At 41.3% G+C, this 25,128-nt stretch overlaps 1 protein-coding gene across 1 annotated transcript in view; it reads right to left on the bottom strand.

Moving 5' to 3' along the window:
• Nucleotides 1-8,889: 8,889 nt before the first annotated feature.
• LOC142066931 (protein argonaute-3) overlaps nt 8,890-25,128 on the bottom strand; it is a 32,811-nt gene continuing 16,572 nt past the window's right edge. The window contains exons 6-19 of the mRNA XM_075115059.1: nt 23,051-23,185; nt 20,751-20,838; nt 20,458-20,605; nt 20,027-20,146; nt 18,661-18,783; nt 18,326-18,459; nt 17,673-17,857; nt 17,235-17,394; nt 15,934-16,024; nt 14,914-15,108; nt 14,419-14,553; nt 13,675-13,776; nt 11,225-11,424; nt 8,890-10,613 (exon numbers count right to left, since the gene is read on the bottom strand). Of these exons, the coding sequence (XP_074971160.1) occupies nt 10,505-10,613; nt 11,225-11,424; nt 13,675-13,776; nt 14,419-14,553; nt 14,914-15,108; nt 15,934-16,024; nt 17,235-17,394; nt 17,673-17,857; nt 18,326-18,459; nt 18,661-18,783; nt 20,027-20,146; nt 20,458-20,605; nt 20,751-20,838; nt 23,051-23,185 (1,925 nt within the window). The 3' untranslated portion in view covers nt 8,890-10,504. The remainder of the gene's footprint in view (nt 10,614-11,224; nt 11,425-13,674; nt 13,777-14,418; nt 14,554-14,913; nt 15,109-15,933; nt 16,025-17,234; nt 17,395-17,672; nt 17,858-18,325; nt 18,460-18,660; nt 18,784-20,026; nt 20,147-20,457; nt 20,606-20,750; nt 20,839-23,050; nt 23,186-25,128) is intronic.

Below are 25,128 nucleotides of genomic sequence, written 5' to 3'. Positions count from 1 at the left end.
AGACAATGTTCCTATCTACGATCAGACGCCTCCAGGCCACGTAAGCGGCCTAGTTTTGCTCCATGACAAGTGACAACACTATTTATCCACCAACAGGCTACCTGGGGAAGCTTAACTGCTTACACCAAGGGAAGAAACAAGAATATGACAGGCGGATCTGTACCCGGCAAGCCCGAAGCGCGTCGCCTAACCTGTGGACCGCAGATCTGTGTCACCGGTCATGGCAATAGCAGCTGGGCAACGAGCCTGGAAAATCAACATTTCAGACCAAAAAGTGGTTCTGCCAACGCTACTGCTGTGCTGAGGCTAGCTGTTCAAAACTGCCTGCAAAACAGACAAAATGCAACTTTCTAGAAGCAGATTTTTCTACAGGAAAACAACATTAAGTTGTCTCAAGGCTAGATTCCACACTGAAAACTGCAGAAATGAGAACACATTTTGATGAAGAACAGAAATCAAGTCCAAAGAAAACTAAAAACTATAGCCACAGGAGGAGAGTGATTTACAAAACTGAGTACCCAGAAGAAGCATTCTTCACTGCAAACTTGCCAGAAGTCAGAAGACAAACTTCATCTCTAGCAGTCTTTCTCTCACCAAGTTTTTTTTGTTCAATTTTCCTCACCAGTTAAAGAGCACTACTCAAGTTTCCACTTCGCTGGCACAGCGTCAGATTCAAAAAACTTCAGAAGATTCCTTAAATTCAGTGTTGCTCCAGTGGGTATTGCTTTGCTAATGTGTCCGAGTGAACACTAACCGGAAAGGCATAGATTTTTCTAGCAAAGAAACTGGTCTTCGATACACGTAAGAGATTTGCAAGTGTAAGCGTAATGAAAGTTTATTAGTAACTATTTCAATAGCTAATTTTTGCACACCTGTACTCAAATGGGTTGTGGACCTATGATTTATGGGCTAGTGTAGCCCTAAACTCAACATATATTAATATTTTACTGTGTTGCTAGAGAGCATTACAGTAGGTACTAATTTTCCAACTGCCAAATATGTTTGAAAGATCTATATAATTCTCAGCTATGTAAAAAAAACCCCAAAACTTTCATTTAAACAAACTCGCCCTCTGACAGTCTGTTTTGCAACAAATAGATTATCTTAAGAGAAAGCAAGAGGTAAACATCATGGGACCAATCCCAATGGCCTTCCTCGGGCAGAGCTGCGATGAGATGTAAGTAAAGAGCACAGGCTCACATCCGAGGCAGACTCCAAACAGAACCGTATTAACTGAAGATGCAAAACTTGCAAGAAGGTGCACAGGTTTGCGTCACGAATTTAGCACTTCCACAACATGGTTCATCGTCCGAACACCTAACAGTTAGCTCTCGTAGGGCGATTTAATCATCACAAGCAGATAGGGTGAGAAGTGAGGCAGAATCATTTACCCAAGGTCAGAGAGGGAACCCATTTCAGAGCCAGCGTTGACACCCGAGTTCCCAGCTGGATAACTCTTCAATATCTCAGAACTGCACAAAATATAACCTCTTTAAAAAGCTCTTCCATTTTGGTCTGAAGATCCACTTTTTTAGCAGCTTTAAGCCCAAACTAGCATCTAAGGACACAGGCGCCTACTTTTACGCAGCACGCTGTCTGCAACAGCCTTCCCTCCGCACGTGCCTCGGCATCAGAGGAGGGGGGTCTCTCCTCCCCTCACACCACTGTGCTAACTCCTTCCATGCCCAAGAGACCACACGATTTTGTACGCAGACATCACGGCCCTCAGCTGCTGGCAAACTGGTTCTTGAATTACCTGTGATGTGTAATCCCCACCTCCACGTTCCCACTTATCAGACCTCTGCACTGCTCCGACATTCACTGGACAACATTCTTTGTATCCTGACAGCCACCAAACGGGGGTAAGGGGGAAGAAGCAATAGTATATGGAAAGCTGCAGGAGCACAGTAGAGAGCAAAGACATTACCGGACGGGCGATATTCAAATAAAGGCAGAATTACTGATTCTCATTAGATGGACAAACATATCAAGGTTAAGTTTTATTTAAAAAATTGCAAGTCTACCAGGAAGTATGTTTATTTGATGACATTACTCTCCAGAAACCACTTATTTTTAAAAGCTTCTCCCCTCTGGGTAGTTCTAATTCACAAATAATTCAGGGCTCACTTTGATTAAGCAACTCGACGCAAAACCAACTCCATTCTGACCAAGGACTTCAAGCTTTAAAAACAGTTCAGGAAAAAATACTAGCCATACTACGAATGCAAACAGAAATTTTTCCAGCTTCTGTTCTTGATCAGAAAAAGGCACATGCTTGCTCTCAATGAGTTCAGGTCCGACGCAAACGGTTCGGGACACCTAAGCTAGTGTTTGTCGTTCCCATCCATTTCCCTGAAGGACTCGAGCTGATCGCAGCTCGCCTGACATCCACCCAACTCCTACCCAGGCCTTTATTTCTACGGGCAGTTGCTTTCACCACCGTCGCGCTACCACCACAGCCCTCACACCCAGAGCTGATCCACCTTCCACACAGCTACAGTGTCCTCGGCATGGCTAATTCTGCACAGGCAGCAGAGGGAGAGTCCTGCGTACGGGAACAGGGAGGTAGGTAAGAGCTGAGGAAGAGCAGAGCAACTGTAGTGCTACAGCAAAATTAACTCTACAACTGCCTGCTGCTGTTTTTCTGGGTAGCCAGGCACACTTCAGCGTGAACCGCGTGAAAATTGCAACCAGAAATCTATCAGAGCATCCATGCTTTATGGAGGGGTCAGATATTGCTCACAAAACCCCTTGGCTCTGTTGTTTCAAATAGCACCGATCTACTGCAACTTGTATCTGTTTTGAACCAAGTAAGGTAGCTTCAAGGTTTAGGTACAAAACAGAGAGTTAAGCGTACAGCTGTTACAGGCACTGCCACCTGCTTCTCAGCCCAGTCCTTTCAGGAGACGTGAACAGGCACTCTTAAAAAAAAAAAACACAGGAAAATGCTTTTTCCCCTCATGTATTAGTCTGAAGTAGTCATGTGGTGCCTTTTTGGGTTAACTGTGGACGCAAAGATACAGGTTCACAAGGCTCAAGCAGCATGAGATTTTTTCAGTATATTCAGCTTTTTCAGTATGAAGACAAGTTTCCTCCTTGCATTTTTTAGAGCTTTCAACTATTGGTTTAATAGCACAGTCACCGCTACCGCTTCTCCTCTTCATAAAGCACATAGCTGAGTCAGTTCAGTTTTAGGATGAATCCCAGCGTGATCTACTATGAGTAGCATCAATGACAGCAAATCCTCACTCTCAAACTTCGTGAGGAAGGAGGATTAATTAAAACTATCCACATGCACCAGGTTGTTGGGTTTTTTTGGTTTGGTTTTCTTGTTTGGTTTTTTGTAGTTTTTTTTATTTTTTTAAATTTGAAGTATTTTAGTGTCTACACCTTCAGCGGCTTATTAGCTTGTATTTAAATCAGATACTATAAAACATCATGCACCCTCCAATGAATGCAACAGAAACATACAGAATATTTCTACTGTAATTAAACCCATGTGTGCTACAGGTCATCATCACCAAGGCAAGACTTCTAGGAAGAGATCTCTGCCCAACAGAAACCAGCATCGTCAGACGCAAGCCCATTTCATTTCTTCTGCTAGAATGAAGAGGCAGCAACTTCCTCCTAAACCTCAACAGCTTCAGGATTAGCTAAATGTAGATAGAAAATAAACTGGTTGATAGGCAAGGGAAGAGATGGAGAGTATTGCTGCAAACAAGCTGACGGTGCAAGATTTTTGGCCCTTTTTCGTCTAAAAAATAAACATGCCTACTACTAAAGGGGATACAAGACATGGTTTTGGCTCAGAATTTAGACTGAAAAAACTACTTCCTAAATCCTGGCCTAATAACATTAAGAAATTGGGAATATAAAATAATTTAACATCATTGCAAGCTTAAATGCCAACGAAGTGGCACTGGGCACTGTAGTAAGACAAAAGTTGGTAACAAACTATGAGAAACATCAGTTCATTTCTCTAACTTGAATCAGAAGAAACCTACACAGCAAAAAGATCCTCGATTCATAGTCTCCGAGGGCAGCGTAAGCGGCAGTGCTATATTGCGCATTAATCTGACAGCGTCCCTTTCAACAAAGAGGTGTGGGCAACTCCAAATGGGGGTCGCTGCCCCTCTCTGGGACTGGATGCCCTAAATATTTCGTTGATCGCGTCTAAATTAAGAGATGTCGAAAAGCTCTGTTTACTCCTAGAAAAAGGCTGGACGCGAACATATTCCTGCAAAGATACCACTTGCAATGGAAGTGGGAGTTTTGCGCTTAAGCTCCTGATATTCAAAAATATCCCGACTGACATCAAGTTATTCTACATCTTAAATGCCCAATACTGCATGAACAGTAATAAAATGAACGCAAGTCATTTCAGTTTTAAAGAAACAAGGTACCAATTAAAGTAGTCTGTCTATCAAGCTATTTTATTCAGTCTCCTCTCAAACATGACTAGTTAAGCTGACTTCAGAGAAGAAAAACAAAAAGTTGAGAAACTTCTCCCACCTAAAAATAAGGGTTAAAAGCAACACACAGACCAGACACACAGACCTATGAGCTGCACACAGATTACCAATAAATATACAGAAACACCACAATAAAGGACAAGGTTCATAAAAGAAAAAAACTGATAACGGCTATTAAGACCATTACAAAAATGAAAGTTAAGTGTGTATTTTTTGCAGGCATGTGCAAGCACATTACAGTGTAATCAAAGCAGAACTTTGCTATTATTATTACTTTATGCAGCATTACAAGGTTACTGAGGTGCAGTGTTTCATAGTCTAGTCTACAGCTTTTCCTGACCGGAGGAATGCTCACCAAACTCACCGTGGACCCACACCCTCTTTAACAGTCAGAGCGGGGCAGCGCCTCCCACCCCACCCAGCTGTTCCCGTCCAGAGTATCAAAACTCCCAGCTAGGAATTACAAGCCCCACTGATATATGCACATCGCTCCTTTAAACACACAAGCCGCATGAAATCTGCTCACAGCAGGACTGAACATCTCTTAAGCCTTCAGACAGCTTTCAGTTTTTCTACTTCATCTTTGGGAGCCCGCTACATCTACGAGACGACATGCTTCGATAGCTACGCATTCCCTTTCAGCACTAATTACATCACCCCAAGAGTCCCATCCTGCTGCTTCTCCTACCCCCCTCCCCCCCGCCGTACCCCCTCAATGTGAAGAGGTAAATTGCATTGACTAAATCAAAACCGATTCTAGCCTACCAGCTGAATTTGGTGATCGCTCCTCACCGCCTCTCCCTCCAACTGAAAACTCCTTCCTGGTTATTCTTGGTCCTGACTCAGAGAAGCTGATGCTTGAAAGTACCTAGAAGATACCATCAAACACTTGGCATTTTCAATAATTTAAATTTTCAGCCACATACAACTGGAAAATAAAAATCTACAGCACCATCTTCTAAAAAGGCACTTTCTGAGGACTGTCTTGCTTGAAAAAAAAAAAAAATCACTCCAAGTTTTAGAGAGCAGAACTGCTTTGTTTTAAAAGGACCCTATGGTAACTACCCGTCTTAGGTGAGGGGGTACCTCAGCCAAGATTCGCAGAGGCCAGGGCAGGTGGGATGGAAAGTGGATGGAGTCTCTCCAACACCCTTGTTTCTGTAAAACTGATGCTCTGGGTTTTTCCCTCGCAAGCGTCTCCCTCGCAACTCCTTCCCCTCCACACGCACCTTTGCCTACTCAGGGACAACGCTATGGTTTTGTTTTAGTGTTCTAGAGATCAGGATTCTCGAGACTCGGCTAGGGAGGTAAAACATGGCATCCTGTACCCATCTCGTTCATACCTCAGCTACGGAAAGTACAAAATCTTCTACTGGCAGAAAGCATCAACTAGCTCAAGCTCTAACCGCTATTTTTTCAGGTTTACAAAAACTGATGAGAGAATTGGCTACGTGAAGGGTTATTTAAGCATGGGCCAAAACAAAAATGATATCCTAATACCCCATATTGATCTGAAGTACCATCTTTGGGTAGAAAAGACGGACAGGAATCTCTCCCTTTGACATCCCTATGGATTTTTTCACTGTATCCGATCAACCTGCCGGTAGCAGCCACAAAACTCCACAGCACTGAAAGGGACAGAGTATCTGCCTGGCGTGACCCGGGGCTAAGACGGCCATTTAGAATTAACGGTTTCTGAAAACTGCATTTATAGTTTCAGTGTACATCATCTGAGCTTTTGATTCCTTGGTTATAAAAGTGCTTTGAGTAAGGTTCTAACCCCGTAGTTCACAGAATGGGGAAAATATCAAAAGAGGACAAGGTATGAAGAAAGTGTTAAAAAAAAAAAGGCCTCAAGCTTTAAGTGTTGGCTGAGCTTGGAATTTCAGAGTGGTCTCCAAGACTAGTAGAAAACCAGTATTCGTAGCTGGAATAAGATCTGGTATCTTATGTTAAGCATTTTATAGGACAAAAATTCGTACATGAAGAAGTGGAAATAGTTTAGGACCAATAGCATCTTGAAATAATTTGACTGACAACTTCCAGAAACCCATTTTACTCCTGAAAACCATTTCTGCGGCCAAACTTCCGAAAGGATGCCAGAATGAACCCTATAAAAATAACTTTTGGATGTGTTTAACCAGATTACACACTGAACAGTAATACAGCGATCCTGAGTAAAGTGGCCACGGCTGAAGTGCCCTACAAAGAAAACAAAAAGCTACTGACAGTGGAGTCAGTCATTCTGTTAGCAGATGTTCCAAGTTTAACGCCTCAACTACAAACCACTCTGCTTCTCTCCCAGTCTGGATCTACTAGTCGCTAGATCGCAAGGCTCTGCGCTGGGCTACGGGGAGCGGCTCCCGCCGTTGGCACCGTGCCGGCGCTGCGGGCGCGTGTGGCCGGTGCCCTAAGGCTGCTCCTTCCCCGGCCCAGCGCCGGGCCCTTGTGCGTGCTCCCACCACGGAAGCGATTAGTGGCACTTGTTAAGTGCAAGTGAGGTCTCGGTGCAGTCGACTGGTACAGTGTCGTAGGAGACAGGAACCATTTTTTTTAGATAGGCGTATGAAGGAGGCCAGTATGTCTGCAAAGTTAAGAACTGCCAGCCTTTGCCCACGTCCCTCTTTGGACTATATACAGACAGCTCCCAGCAAGAGAGGGGGATCTGGTACGCCGCTCAAGATTTCCCCAAAGAGCACATAAAATTTGAGATTTTTTTTTTTTTTCTTTTTAAAGGAGAGCAGGTACAAAAATAAAAGAAATCCATATACTCTGAAAATATACTGGAAACTGCCACCACAGATGAGGTACCATTTATCCCACCCCCCACCCCCACCCCCAAACTGCAAACATCAAAATATATATGTTTTTAAACAAAGGAAGAATATCTGGCTATTTAATCTCAGTTAAAATGACAGCACCCTTTGTTACACTTGATATTTCACACCATTAATTCTCTGTTGAAAAAAAAAAACACCCAAGATATCTAACTAACCTTGATTCCTTGCTTATCTCCTCATTCCTTAGTGCAGTAATTGTCCATCTCCATTTAAATAAATATAGCAGCTACAGCATCATAAATGTGTGGCCCTCACAACGCCAGTAACTTGATATCGTAATACAAATAAGTATCGGCACTTTACGTAGATATTTGCAAAACCAAGAATAGAGATTAAAACTTCCAAATACTCTTCACATGAAAACCAGGTAAAATGCTCGCTCGACAAGGAATTTAAGTCACTTTCCCAATGCATTTTCTTTACTTTATCTTTTGGTGAAAGTAGCAAGCAAAAAAGCTTCTGAAATCATAGTCACTGAGCGTGGGCAGGATGAGAAGCGCACAGTGTCTTTAAAAGGAGCATTAAAAGACGTTTTAAAAAGGAATTTTCACCTAAACGCCAGAAATCCACAAGAATTCTTTGTAAATTTTGTTTTAAAAAAAATTCTCTATTTTAAAACAATTTTTCTGTAAAAAGCCTAACCTGAACCTTTTATAAACAGAACTACTAGCTAGAGCGCTTCTGAGAGAACCGTCAGGTCACAGACCAAGAAAAACGTTTGAGAGACTTATTCGGAAACCATCTCACTCGACTTGTTCGGTTACACCGACCTCCCTGCGGCAGGTTTACGTGAAGGCGCTGAAAGGTAAGTGCATTAAGAAGTCAAAGAGCGTGGCTGGGCCGGTCCCGGGCCTGCGGGTGCAGCTGGCGAAGGCGTGCGGCTCCCAGGAGCCCAGAGACTCTCCGACACGTCGGGGTCTGCCGAGTCTCCCGTGATCGCACCCCCCACCTCCTCTCCGGGGACCCCCAAGCCACTAGCCAACTGCCCACCGTCACGACTAGCTCCAGTGCAATTTTAGCTTTGCAAAGTTAGTCTTTTTACATTATCTTCCTTGATATTGGGAGATAAAATATGTATATACACTAACTGCTTAGTAAAGGTCTTTGAAACAGTGTTGTGAACAGCACTACATACATTTCAATACAATGTACAAATGCACAAAATACAGTACTTTGTTTTCTGGCAGAAAAAATGGGGGAGATTCATGCCTGTTGAAGCAAAACGGGCTCAGATTTTAGGCTCAAAATACAGTATATTGGCAAACAGCGGATTTCATGAGAATGACAGGAGATAAGCTACTTATACCAACCCACTGGTTTTCATGTGGAGAGCAGGTGGAGTTCAGAAGGGCTGGGATAACAGCAATGCCCATACAAACGATCTGCAGTATATATACTATGAACCAGTGCAAATAAAAACAGTCAAAAATGCAGTTCACGAGTTTACAAAGTGCAAAACTCCCCAGTCCCCTTGTTGAATAAATGCTCGTCTGACATCTTAAATATTGTTTTACCTCTAAAGTGGAATGAAAGAGTCCCATTACTTTGTTTCACATTTCAGCGATTTAACATGTTAGAACTATCCCAGCCCTCTTTATTTGCAAAGTGAAATGAAGTTACCAATAACTTAATTTTAAAAGGAAAGTCATTATCAAAGAGGAAAAAAGCCTAAAAACTTTTATTAATTCCAGACATTTTACTGATGTCAAATAGATTTAACTAAGCATGTAAAAACTTAGATCTTAATAAAAAACCCTTTCCATTTAATTCAAATATCCTCCACATTTCAAAGCCAAAAATACGGCCAATTCCTTTGTTAAATCAAATGCTGCGATGACAAGTGAAGCTTGCAGAATTCTAGGAGCATTTTTGCTATTTTTTGATTTAAAAAAGGAAAAGTCAAGATTCCTTCTGACTATAAAACTTTCCTTTCAAAATTAAGGCTTTTGCTTTGTCCGTTTAAAATCATGGAGGTGTCCATTCTTCCACAGTTAGTGGCACAACACTGCTTTAGTACAGCTCAATGGACACAGTTTTCCTTTAGAACGCTTATTGCACTAAAAGATAGCAAAACAAGTTGTCAGTTTTCTAAAAATAAACATGGTTACATTTCTAAAAAATAAAAGTTGATGTTGACCATATGTTCTGTAATAATTAAATTAAAGCATTATTATTACTCTAATAAATATAAAAGAAACAAAAGGAAGCTAAACTTCAAAAACACATACATATGAAATCACATTAAGGTGTGAGAGGCAGCAAGTAAACTAGCATTTTTCTTTTTTCCAAGAACACCTTAGCTCTAAAGTTTCAGTTCTGGTGTTTACTGTATGTAATTCCATAAAACTTGGGACATCTGATCTTACGTGAAGCTTCAACATATTTGATTTGCCAGATAGAAAATAATTGAAACTTTTGGACTAGGTAAAAGAGCAGCTTTAGTAAATTCACCAGGGAGCAAGAAGAGTTCGGATCGCTACTGCCTGCACGTAATACCACTAGCTTCTTTGCTTTTTGAAAGGGAACTATTGGAGCCGAGAACTCCAAAGCTGTGAAGAAAAGACACAAAGGCAGCAGTTGGCTAAATTACTTTCAAATTATTGGATTAGTGTGCAAAACATCTTCCCCCTTAATTTTTCCTAGCTAGTGCTGTACATTCAAATGTACTCGGATATGCTCACCTTCGAATGCTGGATGGCAATATTGAGGAAGATTCCTCAATGAAATGGGGTAAAAAAACTTAAATTTTTTTTTTTTGCACACTTCCCTCCCCCAGACAATCACTGTGATTGTTTCTATAAAGGTGGTTTGCTTTTTTTAAATTACACCATCGATTTTTTAAATTTTTTTTTTTTTGCAAAGATAGTTGTGCTGCCGAGCAACTTGAGGTAAAGGCATAAGAGGGTTAAACTACGAGAAATTAAAAAAAAAAATGATGGCGGTGCTTCCTACAGGAGACCGCGCCAAAAAAGCAGTTGGCTGGTTTCATATTGCATAATAGTGCTGAGTCCCTCGATGAAGTAAACAATCTTCCTTGTGTCAATTTAAGGGTTAGCCTCTCGCCCCTGCACAGTGTCAACTTCAGCATGATTGGAGGCACACCCCATAAACCAACCCCACTGGAAACATACACTGTATGTGGCTTAATTTTTCAGTTCTTCCTTTCAGTGAGTATGCTCCCATTTTATTGACTTAAGCGAAGTACATCGTGCGTAAGGTGTCTTGGTGAATTTGTACAGCCTTCGCGAGTGCCTGCGGATCTCTCCCATTGCTTTGTCCTGAAACATGGCTTCCTTCAGCACTGCAAGAGAAGGAGAAAAAGACAGCGGGGCGGTAAATCATATTAACTCAGATCAAAAAGCCGCCTTTGCATCTCTCCAACGTTTAGGGGAGCAACATGGCAATAGTAATAGAACTGAATACTGAGAAGGATGTACTTGTCTGTTCACCCAGCAACCTCAAGGCTTTTGACAAATCCTTTTACCTTAGCTGCTCAGTTTGTTCATCTAAAAATAAGCCTGTTAAATATATTGATGGCTTGAAGGTTATGAAATACTTCTGACGTATGAAGCAGGTAAATGGAAGGCACTTAACATTTGCTTCATTCATGACTGCTCTAATTCTAAAGCAAAAAACTAAATGCGTGGCTTGATTCCCTCGGACCACAAAGTAATAACAGAACAGTTTATTAAACTAAACTTAGTTCTTTTAATCTGAGTGTTATTCAGTAGAATCCACCAACCCACTGATACTGAGCAGCAGCTGTCAGGAATGGTTTCCTTAAGACTAGTCCCAGAGGTAACAAACTTAACTGCAAAATGAGCAGTAATTACCTATAGTCAGATGGCTTTTTGCCTGACAATGAAGCAAAGACCAATAGGGGCAAAAACTTAATCACACATTTTCATTTACCTGTCATGTTCTTTGTCCACAAGATGGTATCGTGCTCTGAATGCTACCAGGTGCGCATAATACGCTGGTGCAGGTATAGAAACCGATCGTGTACAGCGCACGTATGTGTGGCAGAGCTGGTAAGTCAGCAGCTGGAGTTCATCTGCAGTAAAACAGTTATCATCCCACAAAACATGATAGTGTGAGGGACGGCTGGTACCCTAAGGAGAAGGGAACATTGATTCACTGATCTGGCTTTTCCACACAATCAAGTCAGATTAAGTTCAGAAAGGGCCAGACTACCTAGTCTGAACTCCTGCGTAACAGCAGCCAAAGAAAATTCAGTCTTATGTCAGCCTAAATGTATTTGAAGATGAATAAGAAGTCTAACATTTGCATGATTATGTTAGTCTAATTAGTCTTGCTTGGAAAAAACCCACATGCCTTCTAGATAACCCTCAACGATCAAAACCTGCTCCCAACATGACTAAACCATGCTTACACCACCTCTTAACTACCTTCAATTAAAACTGTTTCTCACCGAGATGCATTTCCCAGAGAAATGCTGCTATTAACTCTTCCCAATCCCTTTGCACCCTACCCTGAAGTATGAACACTGGAAACAGCTCCAGTATTTCAGGAGTTACCTATAGAGTTCTACACAAAAACATACACTTCCTTACTTCCACACGATGTCACCTTTCCTACATGTTCTAGAGCTGCTTTGCTCTTCGGCATTATGCCGAGTCAGATTTTTACACGCGCTTGTGTCAAGGTTCCCCCCAGATACACGCTTTCACCATCGGTACGTTAACATTTCCTCACAGACCACTGACAGCTACTCAATACTGAGTACAGTTCTTCGGAAGTCTTAGAAGTTTCTCTGTTAAATGATTGACTTGGATTTACTTTGAAAGACTCTTTTGGAGTGAACACTCCTCTTCCCTCCTGCTTCCCCCCACAAAAGGTGTCACGCACTAGAGTTAGATCTTACACTGTAACTGAATTAGGTCAACAGTTGTGTTTTATCGAGGCTAGAAGTCTCTCTTTTTAAATATATATATATATGTATGAAGTATCGATTTAGTTCAGACTTCTTTGTGGCTTGCTATATTAAAAACAATGAGCTGTAACTACATCTGGCATTTCTGCTTCAATTTATATTGATACTAGGTTTTTTTTTCCCCAAGGGACCAAAAACCAGCTTGCCCAGACCTAGCACAAAGCTATGTCGTGGTTTAGCCCCAGTCAGCAACTAAGCACCACACAGCTGCTCGCTCGCTCGCTCCCCCCACCTCAGTGGGAATTAGAAGGGCAAAAAGAAGAAAACTTGTGGGTTGAGATAAAGATCATTAATAATAATGACAACAACAACAACAATAGAAGAAATGGAAAACAATGATAGAGGCAGGCAAAAGCCAGGGGAAAAAACCAAACAAACAAGTGATGCAACTGCTCACCACCCACTGACCAACGACACCAGTCCCCGAGCCATGATCACTGCCCCCCCCCCCCGCCAACTCCCCCCAGTTAATATACTGGGCATGACATCATATGGTATGGAATAGCCCTTTGGCCAGTTTGGATCAGCTCTCTTGGCTGTGCCGCCTCCCCTCCCAGCTTCTTGTGCCCCTGCCCATGCCCCTGGCATGGGAAGCTGGAAAGTCCTTGACTAGTGTAAGCTCCACTTCGCAACAACTAAAACAACCCTGTGTTATCAACATTATTGTCATACTAAATCCCAAGCCCAGCACTGCACCAGCTACTAGGAAGAAAATTAACTCTATCCCAGCCAAAACCAGGACAGACATGTAAGTGGAGAAGAGCAGAAGTTTTGAACTCCTGAATAAAAAACACTGCAATGATTCAAAACTGAAAAAGAAAACATGCCCACCCAACCTAAACAAAGCTTATGACAATGTGGTCAGACTCACATGATAAAAATGTAGAGAGTTAATTTTTTTCCATTTTTAAGCAGTATCCTGATACAAATTTTGTCATTAAGTTGTCTCTCCAACTGTACTGCTGGCAATACCACCACATTGTTGGATTTAATTTCCACAGCCTGTAATTCACTAGTCTGCATTTAGTCAGCAAATAATCAACATTGCCTTCAGTCTTTCAAACCGTTTACATTTGAAAACCTGATTCAATGTTAATTCCATGGTGGCTGTATATCATAAAAGTAGCAAGTTTTGTTTTCAGAAATAACAAAAGTACAAAATAAAGTGACCTCTCTAAAATAAACTGAACAAAAGCATCACTTACCATCAAAGCAAGTTTTAAAGCCGTAGCAGAGACCACCTCTTAAGCATATAATACTATTAGTCCCACAATAATGTGGTATCTTAGATAAAACTGAGCTAAACGACATTTCCCTACTAAATAACTGCTTGTAAACACAAGCGTCACAAAAGGGAGAAAACCAACACGTTCTGAATTCACATTTATTTACAAAGAAACAATCATACCTGTATTCCAGCATGGCTACAGAGGTAAAAATCAAACTCATATGGATGTGTAATGTCGGTATCTACAGTTGTTCCAGCTGGAATATTGCCACTTCGTCCAACCTAGAGAAAAGGTTTTGTTAAAAAGCGCAGCTAACAACTGCTTATACATCTCGCTGTAATTAAAACCACAAGTTTCTGTCCAACACGTGCAAGGCCTCAGCGAATGAACTGCCTCAGTACTGTCTGGATCGCACCCATACAGTGGCCTGGGACGTTTGACAAGGACACCAAATGGCGCCCTACCACCGCAACACAGAACGTTGCGTCTCCAGCACTTTAGAACTCTCAGCCTCAGGACAGAAGAGCAGCACAAACATTTGTATTCAGAATTGTCAGCTTGAGTTTGGATCGACTCACTCAGAACAGAAAAGTTAAGGGTTCCATCGTTTTGTATTTTCTTCTGTTACAATTGCTGCAGACTTGGTCCTAGTTAGTTACACGAATATTAGCTACAGTTCACTGACAAAGACTAATATCAATGTGCAACATGACAAAGCCTGATGGGGATTTATTTTTTAACATACTTCGGGTCAATGGATTTTCAATTTGGGGCCACATTTTGTGCTTATCAATTCAACATCTTCCCTGAATGTAAAGACAATGAGATTGACAGAGAAGCCCATGCTAATATTTTCTCCACCAGCAAAGTGCCTGACATCAAGCTTTTCACATAAGGCTACTATGAGAGGGGACAACGATTACCCTTTCTGTTCTGTCAGCACAGAACAATCGTGTATGATGTCGCTTCTGCACCACTATATATGTTATTCCAGGCTGGTAATCTTTCTCCAAGCTGATGCAGGCTTCTCTAATGGCTAGCAGTTCATAATACAAAACCTACAAGCACAAGAACAGAATAGTTCAGGTTTTCCTTCCGTTGTATTCTACATACAACACCTAATGTTAGCTACAAACAACTAAATATTAAGTTCAACCTTGCCACGCAATTAGTAGCCTTAGGAAGTACTTAGAAATATGTTGTTACCCAAGTTCTAAGACCTCTCCTTCCCAGACAGGAAAGAAATTGCATCTTTTCTTACCCAACATGCTTAAGAAATTCTCTCCTTAAAAGTCTCAATTATTCTGTGGTATCTTGATGTAAATGTAAGCAACTCAAATAGTACGGCTATTCAGATACAAGAACTGGAGTTGTTATGTAGTAACACAGTCCTTCAAGAAACCCACAAATGAACCAACCTGTCGAAATTGTCCTTCAGAAACCCCGTCCCTATAGAAGATGATACGCGTGGGCTTGAACCGTGTCGACTTGTAGAACTGGATGAGAAGCTCTCTCACCATGGAGGCTAGATCTTGGATGATTTCCTGCCGGGGTCGCTGAACTCTCACCGTGGCACAGTACCGGCTTGGATGAGCATCCATACTACCTACAACCTTCAGGGGAAGGTTACATGAGTAAAGGCTTCAAGATCAAATCTTTTAAAAAAATTAAAATAGCCAAAAAGCCAAGAACAATAATTTTCAAGTAAAAGATGCTTACATTAAAACAACCACCACAGCAACGTTTTAACTGGAACTTGTAGTAGGTACAGATTTAACACCTTTTGAAAAGAGGTATAAAACTCGCCCTCCAAGTACCCCGAAATGCATCTGCCAAATCAGAGTCCTCCCCTCTGTCGTCAGCACACTAATGCATATTCTTATAATCCACGCACAGGCTTTTATTCTTTGCGGTTTTCTCACCTTTTACACAGAGAAACACTTCAGTTTGCCCTAGTTACTTTAAACAAGGACACAGTTTCTGTAACTGCAATCAATGCCAAGTAAAATACCAAGGGGACAAAACAGGAAAGGACTGACCCAGCATCCAACCACCAACCTGGACTGTACCAACACAAAAGGTAAGAAGTAGCAAAAACATTCCTGCCAAACCAGGCCTTTAATTACATTTTTCTCCTTTAAAAACACAAAAATGTTATAAACTAACATCACAAAGGTGCATTATTTCCTTAATAATATTTTTGCAGAAATCTATTATTTAATGACTGCCATTTAAAAATTTAAAAGCTAAGAAAACAGTCTGAAGTATCAAGCAGTGTTTTTCTTTTAAAGACATGATTTTTAATAACATTGGAAATGTGTACGAAGAACTGGCATAAGCCCTGAAGGATATTTGACATCGACATAGTCCATGAGTTGCATTTACTATTCTAACATTTACCTAAGATGAAAAAACAATGCTGGTTTAATACAACTTACAGCAGCTATGGAAGGCTTCTTTCCATCTCCAGCAGGAGGGTGTGTGACATCGGCTCCCAAAAAGATCACTGGCTGCTGGAACACAGAAGGTCTTCAAAAAGAAAAAAGTGCTAAGTCACACTTGTAGATGAACGGTCGGCGCAAGGTTATTGCTCAATATGGTGCTTTGTTTCTGTTTCAGCTAATCTCCACAGAGAAGCCTTCTTATCAGGTACTCTGGCCAAACCTAAACAATGAAGTCTTTGTGCACGAGACGTGAACTTCGAAACCACCACAGCAGTCATGCCAAAATACACCACCATGTAACTGCGACGTGATTCTAGTGGAGAAAAGCCACTGAGCTACACCTGAACAGTAAAGACAGCTTCTTACAGAAACTGTCATTCTACAGTTTACATTTACAGATTACACTAGTGCTCGGAGGCCGGCTGAACACCACTTTGGTACTGCATCAGCCACACAAACGGCCGAGCACAGTACCACACGGATTATTCTGGCTTACAGCATTTAAGCAGCAGGAGGGTCTCCCAGTGCCTTCAAAATATTCTTACACACACCATTCTTTCACATTTAAGCTTTGATTCCAAGCTCTCAGGAAGTCTCAGGAAAGAATTTTTAAGATTTGCACTCCAAAAGTTTTTCTGACTTGCTACCTTGCCCTGTGCATATTTCCACTCAAAGAGCGGATATGCTCTAGTGAAAGTTAGAGTCAACCAGAATTTCTAGTCTTCAGGACCAAGAGACTTGTGCTTCTCCAGGAAGATGGGAGCACACATGGGATGGACATGTCAAACCTTCTCACTGAAGGCATCAAAGCAATTGGAATAGACATAGAAAAGGAGCACAGAGAATAGCCCCGCAAAGAACAAGTGTGAGCTGAATTACTCAGCCTGTGAAAGTGAGAGAAGACACCTCCAGTGTTCTTCTGCCCTCATTAAACAGCACACTGATATGTTAACCAAGAGTTACATTCTTCTGAGATGTGCTGTGTGCTCCTAAACCTGCAGAAAAATTCTGATCGTATTAATATTTTTAAATCTCTGGCTATGCAGTTTCTCTTCAAATTTTTGATACTTACCAAACATTTGGAAAGAACCTTGGTTTGAGACCTAACTCATGGGCCAGCAACTGCTCTGAGCCCGTTGTAAAAGAAATTTAATTCTACGTCAAATATCACGTACTATTACCAGAAGAATATTTCAGCTTAAAACTTGGCTGCATTTAAATTTTGGGTGCTAAGTATCAAACTTAACCACATCTGTTAAAACAAAACCCAAACCAGCCTCCACAAAGATTCTTACCGTTGATGAGGTACAAGGATGTTGTTGATTCCTCCTAGTTTAACGTTAATCTTCAGGCACAGATTTGATAGGGTCTGTGGAGATGTTTTAATGACGTTCTTGACTTGAACACACTGTGTGGCCATTCCCAGCAGTGTATCTCCCACACGCTTCACCTCCGCTGAGGAGCAAATATTAGGATACAACTTGAATCCATTTGAAATTATTGCTCTATTTTGATCTTAGCTTAAGTCACAATTATTTAAGTGTACTTACTCTGCAAAGTAACTTCCAACTTACCTGCATGCTCAGACCTGCTTCCGACTCATTTTAACTTCAAACAAAACATTGGTTTCTAATGTCTAAAGAACGGTCCTGAAGAATTTTTTAACATATGCTGGGCAGCAAATTTCTCAGAACAATACTTGACCAAACAGGTAGAGAGAAGTATTCCCTTACCGTACACCGGTGTTTTCCCTGGCAGGATGACAATGATGAGCTGAAGCCCTGAATAGGTGTTCTTGAGGTGTCGGAACATGGGCTCCACGCTGTCTGCACCCTGGGCGTATTTACAGAAACAGGGCTGGCCTTGGATCGGCATCCCTGCGTCTTTGGAGATCTTGCGCAGCTGGTCTGTAAAACCCCTAAAGATGAGAAGTTTTTTTTATTTTGCAGCAGCGATAGCACACAGCAAACAAAGCAGAAGGGGACAGAACTGTGTTACTCAAAAAAAGACAGTTCCAAACAGCTTTTAAAGCAGCATTTTAAAAATGTCCATTATGTGGAGGCTGTAGAGCTTTGAAACACCACGGGCCAGAATGGGAAACAAACCAAAGCCCCCAAAACCCCAAACAAGTTCAGACACCTTTAGTACTTCATTCAAGGTGCCAGAAGGAACTACACACAAAGCAGCAACGTCACAGGACCAGAACCCAGGTACAGTGTTTTGACTGTAGCTTCCAGCAGTGAAGCAATGCAGCTTGGATTCTCTCCCTAACATCTTAGATAATTAAAAGCAGGTAAAAGGCTCATTAGAAGTTCTACGTTCATGCTTTCACTAAGATGGCTCTGTTAAGAGAACAGTCCAAAGCCTGAACCATGACATGCCTTACTTCAGTATTTCTTCTCTGCATTGTCTCTGTGTTGCAAAGCAAGCTATAGCCCACATTTTGATCTCAACACCAGTGTGAAACTGCTTCCCTCTCATGTCCCATACTCCATGGCTCGGGGTCGCCACTGTTCGATTCTGTGGAAACAAAACCAACACAGATATTCAAGCAGAAGCAAAAGCCTATGCTGTTTACAGTTTCAAGATAACAAAAAAAAGCTTTACCATTCAAACTCTGCTCCCTGTAATACACAATGCAGCTGAACTGACTAAAATAGTCGACGTGTGGGGGGAAATCACTCTTCAGAAGAGAAACAGAAGAAAAAGCAAAAACCTCACCCGTCCTCCATACTGCAACATCGGCGCTGGGAGCACGCGCCCCGTCACGTGGGCCATCTCATCCCGGACCTTGAATTGGAACTCTTGAACAAATGGATCCGCATCATAATTTGCACTTCTCACCTAGAAGAAGAGTTTTGCCATATTACAGAAGTATCTAATTATAATTCATATAACAAAAGAGTAACGGGAATGCTGCAGAGGCGCTCTACGACAGCTCCCCATGTCATTGAAAAAAGCTCAGATTTAACTGCTCAACACTCTCAACCTATGCCCAGAGAAAACAATTAATACCATGAAATATATTGGCTGGGATTATTTTGTCCCCTTAGTTACACAAATGCTCACTGGTAGTATGGTTATTTAAGAGTATTTTATTTACTCCCAGGATAGAGCAAAAAGCATTCTCCTTTAGAGATATGCACAGCCAAGATTAAACAAATTAATTCCGTGTAGTACTGCACATTCACCTCTTATGTATTTTTATTTAAGTTTAAAAATTTTGGCTAACTTGGCAGCTCAAAACCCAAACAGTTTCAAATACGAGCTACCCATTTATAGGAGTATTCAACTAAAAATATCCAAGTTTTATAATATTTCAAGTCAGAAAAAACACTCATGTTTAGAGTGTCTGGATTCAGCACCAAGAAAAGATATTGGAGTTATCGGGTGAAAATATTTAGTGTGTACTACGGAAGGCAGTCAAACTTCTCGAGTACAAGACTGAGGTTCAGGAGACCCACAGTCATTCTTCTACCCTGTTATAGATTCCTTGTGTGATTCCAGACAAATCAGGTTGCTCCAGTTTGTTTTCAGTGCCTATTAAAATTAAGTAGCGTTAGAGTGAGGCTACCATCTCCAAACTACTACCAGGAAAAAGAGGAAATTTTCATAACCCAAGTCTTCAGAGTCCAGCTCATGATTTTCAAAGTATTTAGCACTGCTACAAATATAAGCATCCTATAATGACCAAAGTAGTATGGTGTTGAAATATCAACAGGAATCAAGGAAAAGAACAGTGCCTAGAAGAAAACCTTACTCTCATGACTTTGGGTACTAAGACCCAAGTCCATTTCACAAATCTGTTTAAAAACCCCGAGGGCCCAATACAGGAGAACACGGAACTATCGCCCTGAGTAGTTCCAGTACCTACTTGCAAGTAATTGTAAAGATGATAACCCAAGAGCCCATACTGCTGGGCTCATGCTATTGTTGAAGCTATTTGAAATAAATCCTATTTTTAAAAAAGTAGTTAAAAATCTATTAAGTTAAAGGCCTAGAAGGAAGGAAGGAAAAGATTAGGTTGGTCATATAAGAAGTTTTTATATTAATGTAACTTAGTCCAAACTGAAGTTAAAGAACTGACCAATCTGCTTATTTCCTCTTGCCTATCTGGAGCAGATCTCGCCGTGGCCTTTATCATAGTCGATGTCTGATTGTCCGTTAGCTTCTTGATACACCGCTGGCCAGCGACAATGTTACATACCTTAAAGGGAAGCCAGAAGCGTCAATACACAATAGGAGCACTTCGAAACCAACCCCAACGTACTGTACGTACTCAATACTATGTTCTCACTACAAAACACACCCCCAACGTGTTTAAGCAACCTCCTGCTTCTTTCTCATAGTTCTAAACTTTAAAGCCCTTTTTAAAATGTAGTCTTTAGCGAAATAAAATAATAATGAACGCATAAATACAAAGACATGCTTGAACTGCAAAGCACACTACTTCTTTAAGTTTTGCAAAACGATACAGTCTGCCAACAACAAGCTGATTTATCCAAACAAGCTCATTACTTCTAAAGGCAGGTAGGTGTGTTTCTGTTCTTGTCCCACTTGTAGGCAAGGAAGATGAGGGTATTTCAGCTGGAGGTTGTATTTCTCTCTGAAATACTGTGCTACTGTTCTCTCCACAGTCTGGCCATTTTCTAACTGTAAAGGAAAGCTGAAAAGATACACATTTTAATAAAATGCACAGAAATCTTAGTTGGCAAGTATGAACATCCCCCAGACTAATAACGTATTAGGTCCTATTATGCATTCAGTGTTAAGCTATCACACGTTTTATGCTCTGACAAAAAGCATCTTACGTTTGATGACTTGCAGGCCTCCTTGTTACATTACAAACACGGTATTTCCTCCTCATCGTTCCACAGTGAGTCACTTCTACCTTCAGACCTGCAGAAAAGTACCAAAAACCCTGATGTCGTGACTACACAAAAGTTTGCACAGGAGACACAAGGTTTCTTATAATAGACATGTTCTAATCCAACAGCTTTGATGATCAGCACCAAACAGCACAACATAAGAAATTATTATTCTTTAAACATTTTGCTTTCATTATAATTTGATTTCTGACTAATCAGGTATTATCCTTAAAAACAAATCATAATGTATAACACTTAATGTTCAATGTCATCTGAATTTCTTCCAGCAGTTTCATTTAACAGGCAGGTGACTAATCTCAGACCCAGACTGCTGTTTTCTCCATGTGCTTTTGTTCTCATTCTCGATGCTGTATACCTCTTAAAACTAGCATTAGTTCCAATGTAATTGAAATTGAAAGGGCAAAACCGGATTTCTACCTTATTATTCATTTTCCCCCTAGCTTTGTGTCCACATTCAGCCTATAATTTACTTTAATTTCACTGACCAAGTTCAACTAGATTTTGAGCAGCTGAAGTTCTTGTCTAAAAGCACCCAGCCTACACAGCAGAGGCTCACCAGACTTGACTCTCTATCCACAATAATAATGACAGCAACAATGGCATCTTCAAGAGGCTTTCAGGGGCTATTTCTATTACCCGTGCATGCACTCTCTGTACTGTACAGAGTAGACTCAACATTGCTGGAAGTACTGAGCTTATCACACAAGTGCTGCATAGCATCGACACACTGTTGTGTCTTTCCCCAGCCCCATGGACGAGCAGGCAGTTGAAAACAGAGCCTTGTTATCCAAAAGATTCAACCTACAGTCTACTAGTAAAGGCGTTTGAGAAAGCAGTCGGATGACTTGCCCTGCTGAGGCTCGGGCGGGTTGTGGACTGCAGACTGAATACCCCACATCAAATCAGGTCCCCAGGTAGCAGATAGCAGATGCCGTGTTTAGTTTACCAGGGACACAGACATCCCAAAGAAGCATCAACTGTACTTCAGTGATTCCTGACAACACTAACTGCAACGTTAACATCAGTGTTACTTAGAGGATGGCATAATCAAAAATCGACTACCACTGCCCTGATATAGCATTAAGAAAAAATACAAAAGAGAAACCATGAAGCACCTTGGCCAAGCAGAAGAGGGTTGTGAATACAGAGACACCTGGAACCCGTTCACCACTTTGTCATTAATCTGCTGTGACACTACAGAAGGCACCACCCTCCCACAGAGCTGCTCACAGACTGCCAATTCTTTAATGCAGGGTTTGTTTCACTATACATGATCTCGTCTTGGCTGGTGTTCCCAGATACTACGGTAGTAAAAACAAATATTGACAGCAAAGGTAACCTTTCAATATTTTCTGGCTGTGGTAACAAAGTGCCTGAGGCATCCAAGATCAGAGACAGCTTCTCATTCTCCAGTTACCTTCTTCCAGAATGAAGACAGATAGATAGATGTAAAAAGGAGGCATGTTACAAAATAATTCTTTCAAGCTTTTTTTTTCCACTAATGACTATTCTACGAACACATCGGTTTTTGACTATAGCTCAAATTTACTTTTTTGCTGCCCAGGATTTCACAGTCTAATTTTGCATCAAGTAACAAGCGTTTAAGAGCTGAGTTTTTTCAAGGCTCCTCTCTCTGCAAATTACACTGGAATAAAAGGATATGGGAAAATGCAAAGCAAAGTAGTATATATGGAGTGAAACTACTCAAACCAGCAGCTTATGCAATTCCTTTGGAATGGAATTTGGCCTTCAGCTGCAAGTTAGCAAAGGGTACTTGTTTTTCCATAAGGCAGTTATCAGAAGTCATTGTAATGGCATACTTTCAAAGAATCAATGATGGTAGCTTTGAAATCAATTTTCACTTTGCCTCAGCATTTAAACAGTGGGAGACCTACAACACAATACCACTATGGCCTCGGTGACCCCTGCTCATAAAAGGTTAGCCACCCCGCAAGGCAACAGCCACGTACCTCTATCCAGGCAATAAACAAACACACTTTCTCTTTCCCTCTTTAAGCCACTGGGAACACACTTCATTTTTCATCTTTCATTTCTGCAGAGCTGCACTGTTTCATTCAGGACTAGAACTACAAAGAGGGCATACTGCAATTCCCTTAGCAGTTCCAGGGCCCTTCTGATGCACGCTAACCAGGAAGTTTCCAGTTAAAACCAGCCCCTTACAATTAGCTTGACTGGGGCAGAACAGATACATTCCTACTCACCCTTTATCTCTTTGGTGAATTTTACCCGATGAGAATCAGTCAGAGGTCTTGGTTGTTCGTCAATATTATGAATGTCAAGAACTTCACACATAAACTGAATTACAGGTTGTGCTTTGTAGAAGGCAGTGGCAGAAACTAAAAGGAGAAAAATATTAAGTGTAAAAAAACCCCAAGCCAGAATGTTGTGAAGCAGTACGTAAATGAATGCTTTTTGAAATTCCACATAACCTTCAAGCAAATGTACAGCCCACAGTTTTAAAAATAGATTAGCAAGTCTTGCAACAACCAAGTATACAAAAGCCAGTGTAGGGCCCACAGTGACACATCAGTCTCCAGCAGAGTCATCCCACAACTACTTTGCATTTCACAGTTTTGAAAGGGTTTTTCCCCAGATAACATTTATCTGAGAGCTGTAATGTCCGAGAGTCATTCTCTTTCAACTCTGTATGGAGCTGCAAGCAGAGACAGCACTAATGTCTCTCTGCTGAAGAATTTTTAACGTAAAAAGCTAAGATCATTCAATGTGCAACATTATTTTGTCAACGACACGATCTGCTCCATTACTGAAACAATATTTGGTAGAAACACGAGCACTATTTTGACCACTAACAAATGATGTTAGCACAGGTGTGAGTGCAACCCTTGAGTGACTAAAAATCTCTTACCCTCTCTACATGCTAATGACACAATCCCAGTAAGTGACAATATACTGGTTTTAAACAGGACAGTTGAGTCATCCCATGGAAGGAGGACCATAAACAATCTGCTTGACAATTAAGCAACTGAAATGGTACCTTTTAGTAAGAAAGGTGAGGTGGCACTAGATACAGCTCAAACACAAGCCAACTACTCCACACATTTAAAACTTTAAATATCAACAACAGAAAATAAATACTTGACAAGCAGTTTATTAGTTTCCAAGATCCCATGTACCAAACCCACCACATCTGTGCTAAAACAACGAAACATTCTTCAGACATGCATCACTTTAGCGGGCTGCCAACTTCACATGACGCACTCCGGCCAACACCTCCGGATGCCGATTGCTGAATGAACACAAATAGCTTACACCCCCAGCGACTGGCAGCATGTGGTTTGTCTCCCACAGCAACACAAGCGACAAACAGATTTTGCAGAGAACCTCGTACAAGTCAAACAACTAAAAATCAAGCGATGGAATTTGAACGTCACCGTCCCAGCCTCAAACCACAACATAAAGCGGTTGCCCCGTAAGCCATAGCCTACAAAGTTCTTAAGCTTCTCATTCACAGAAAGGACTGAAAAATTTCTACTGCAAGAGTCACTACTACGCGCTCTAACGCTGGTAATACTTGCTTCACAGGAAGTAACAGCGCAGTACATCATAAATGGGGGTAAATTAATACTCTTGTCCTACCTGGACCGTAGTTATCTCAGTACCTAGCATGTAGACCCTGGCACTGGCTATTTCTCAGGCTGGTAAAATGTCTACATTCATTTTTCAAACAGCTATACCATGGCTGCTGTTCGAAAGATAGTTTTACAAGAGCAAACCCATCTGAAGTCCCATCAGTACCATCCACAATTTAGATAAACCAGAACATACGGACTTGCACGTTTTCATCATGAAAGCTCAGTATCATCTGCAACATTTTATTACGCTCCAAGCCAGACACTAAGCACAACCTGACTTAGCACGCCCAACCTAGTGCAAAAAAGACAGACTATTTAACTTGGTTTTACAAAGCATTTCAAACAGAGAGCGAGAACGGAATGTGAATTAGAGAAAACTTTAGGCAGCACCTGCATCTCAAACACTAACATTTTTCAATAGGGGTTTAACAACTAAATAGACTCAGAGTGCTTACGGCGCTACGGAGTCTGACACATGCACCGGTTGATCTCAGATGCATTCATCTGGGACTTAATAAAGTGGTGCAAAGCAGATCTGATTTTGCATAAGAAAGCCCATCTCGATTAGCCCTATTCACAAAAGCATTTGTGATGTGTCTTACAGAGTTTTCTTGGGAGTACTGAACACCACCTACTGCACAGAGACATATCTTGAGTAATTTGCCTGTATTACTGTGGACTGATAC

The sequence above is a fragment of the Phalacrocorax aristotelis genome, chromosome 20, assembly GCF_949628215.1.
Source record: "Phalacrocorax aristotelis chromosome 20, bGulAri2.1, whole genome shotgun sequence".
In the NCBI taxonomy this organism is placed as follows: Eukaryota; Metazoa; Chordata; class Aves; order Suliformes; family Phalacrocoracidae; genus Phalacrocorax; species Phalacrocorax aristotelis.
This window is presented reverse-complemented; position numbering and strand designations above follow the sequence as displayed.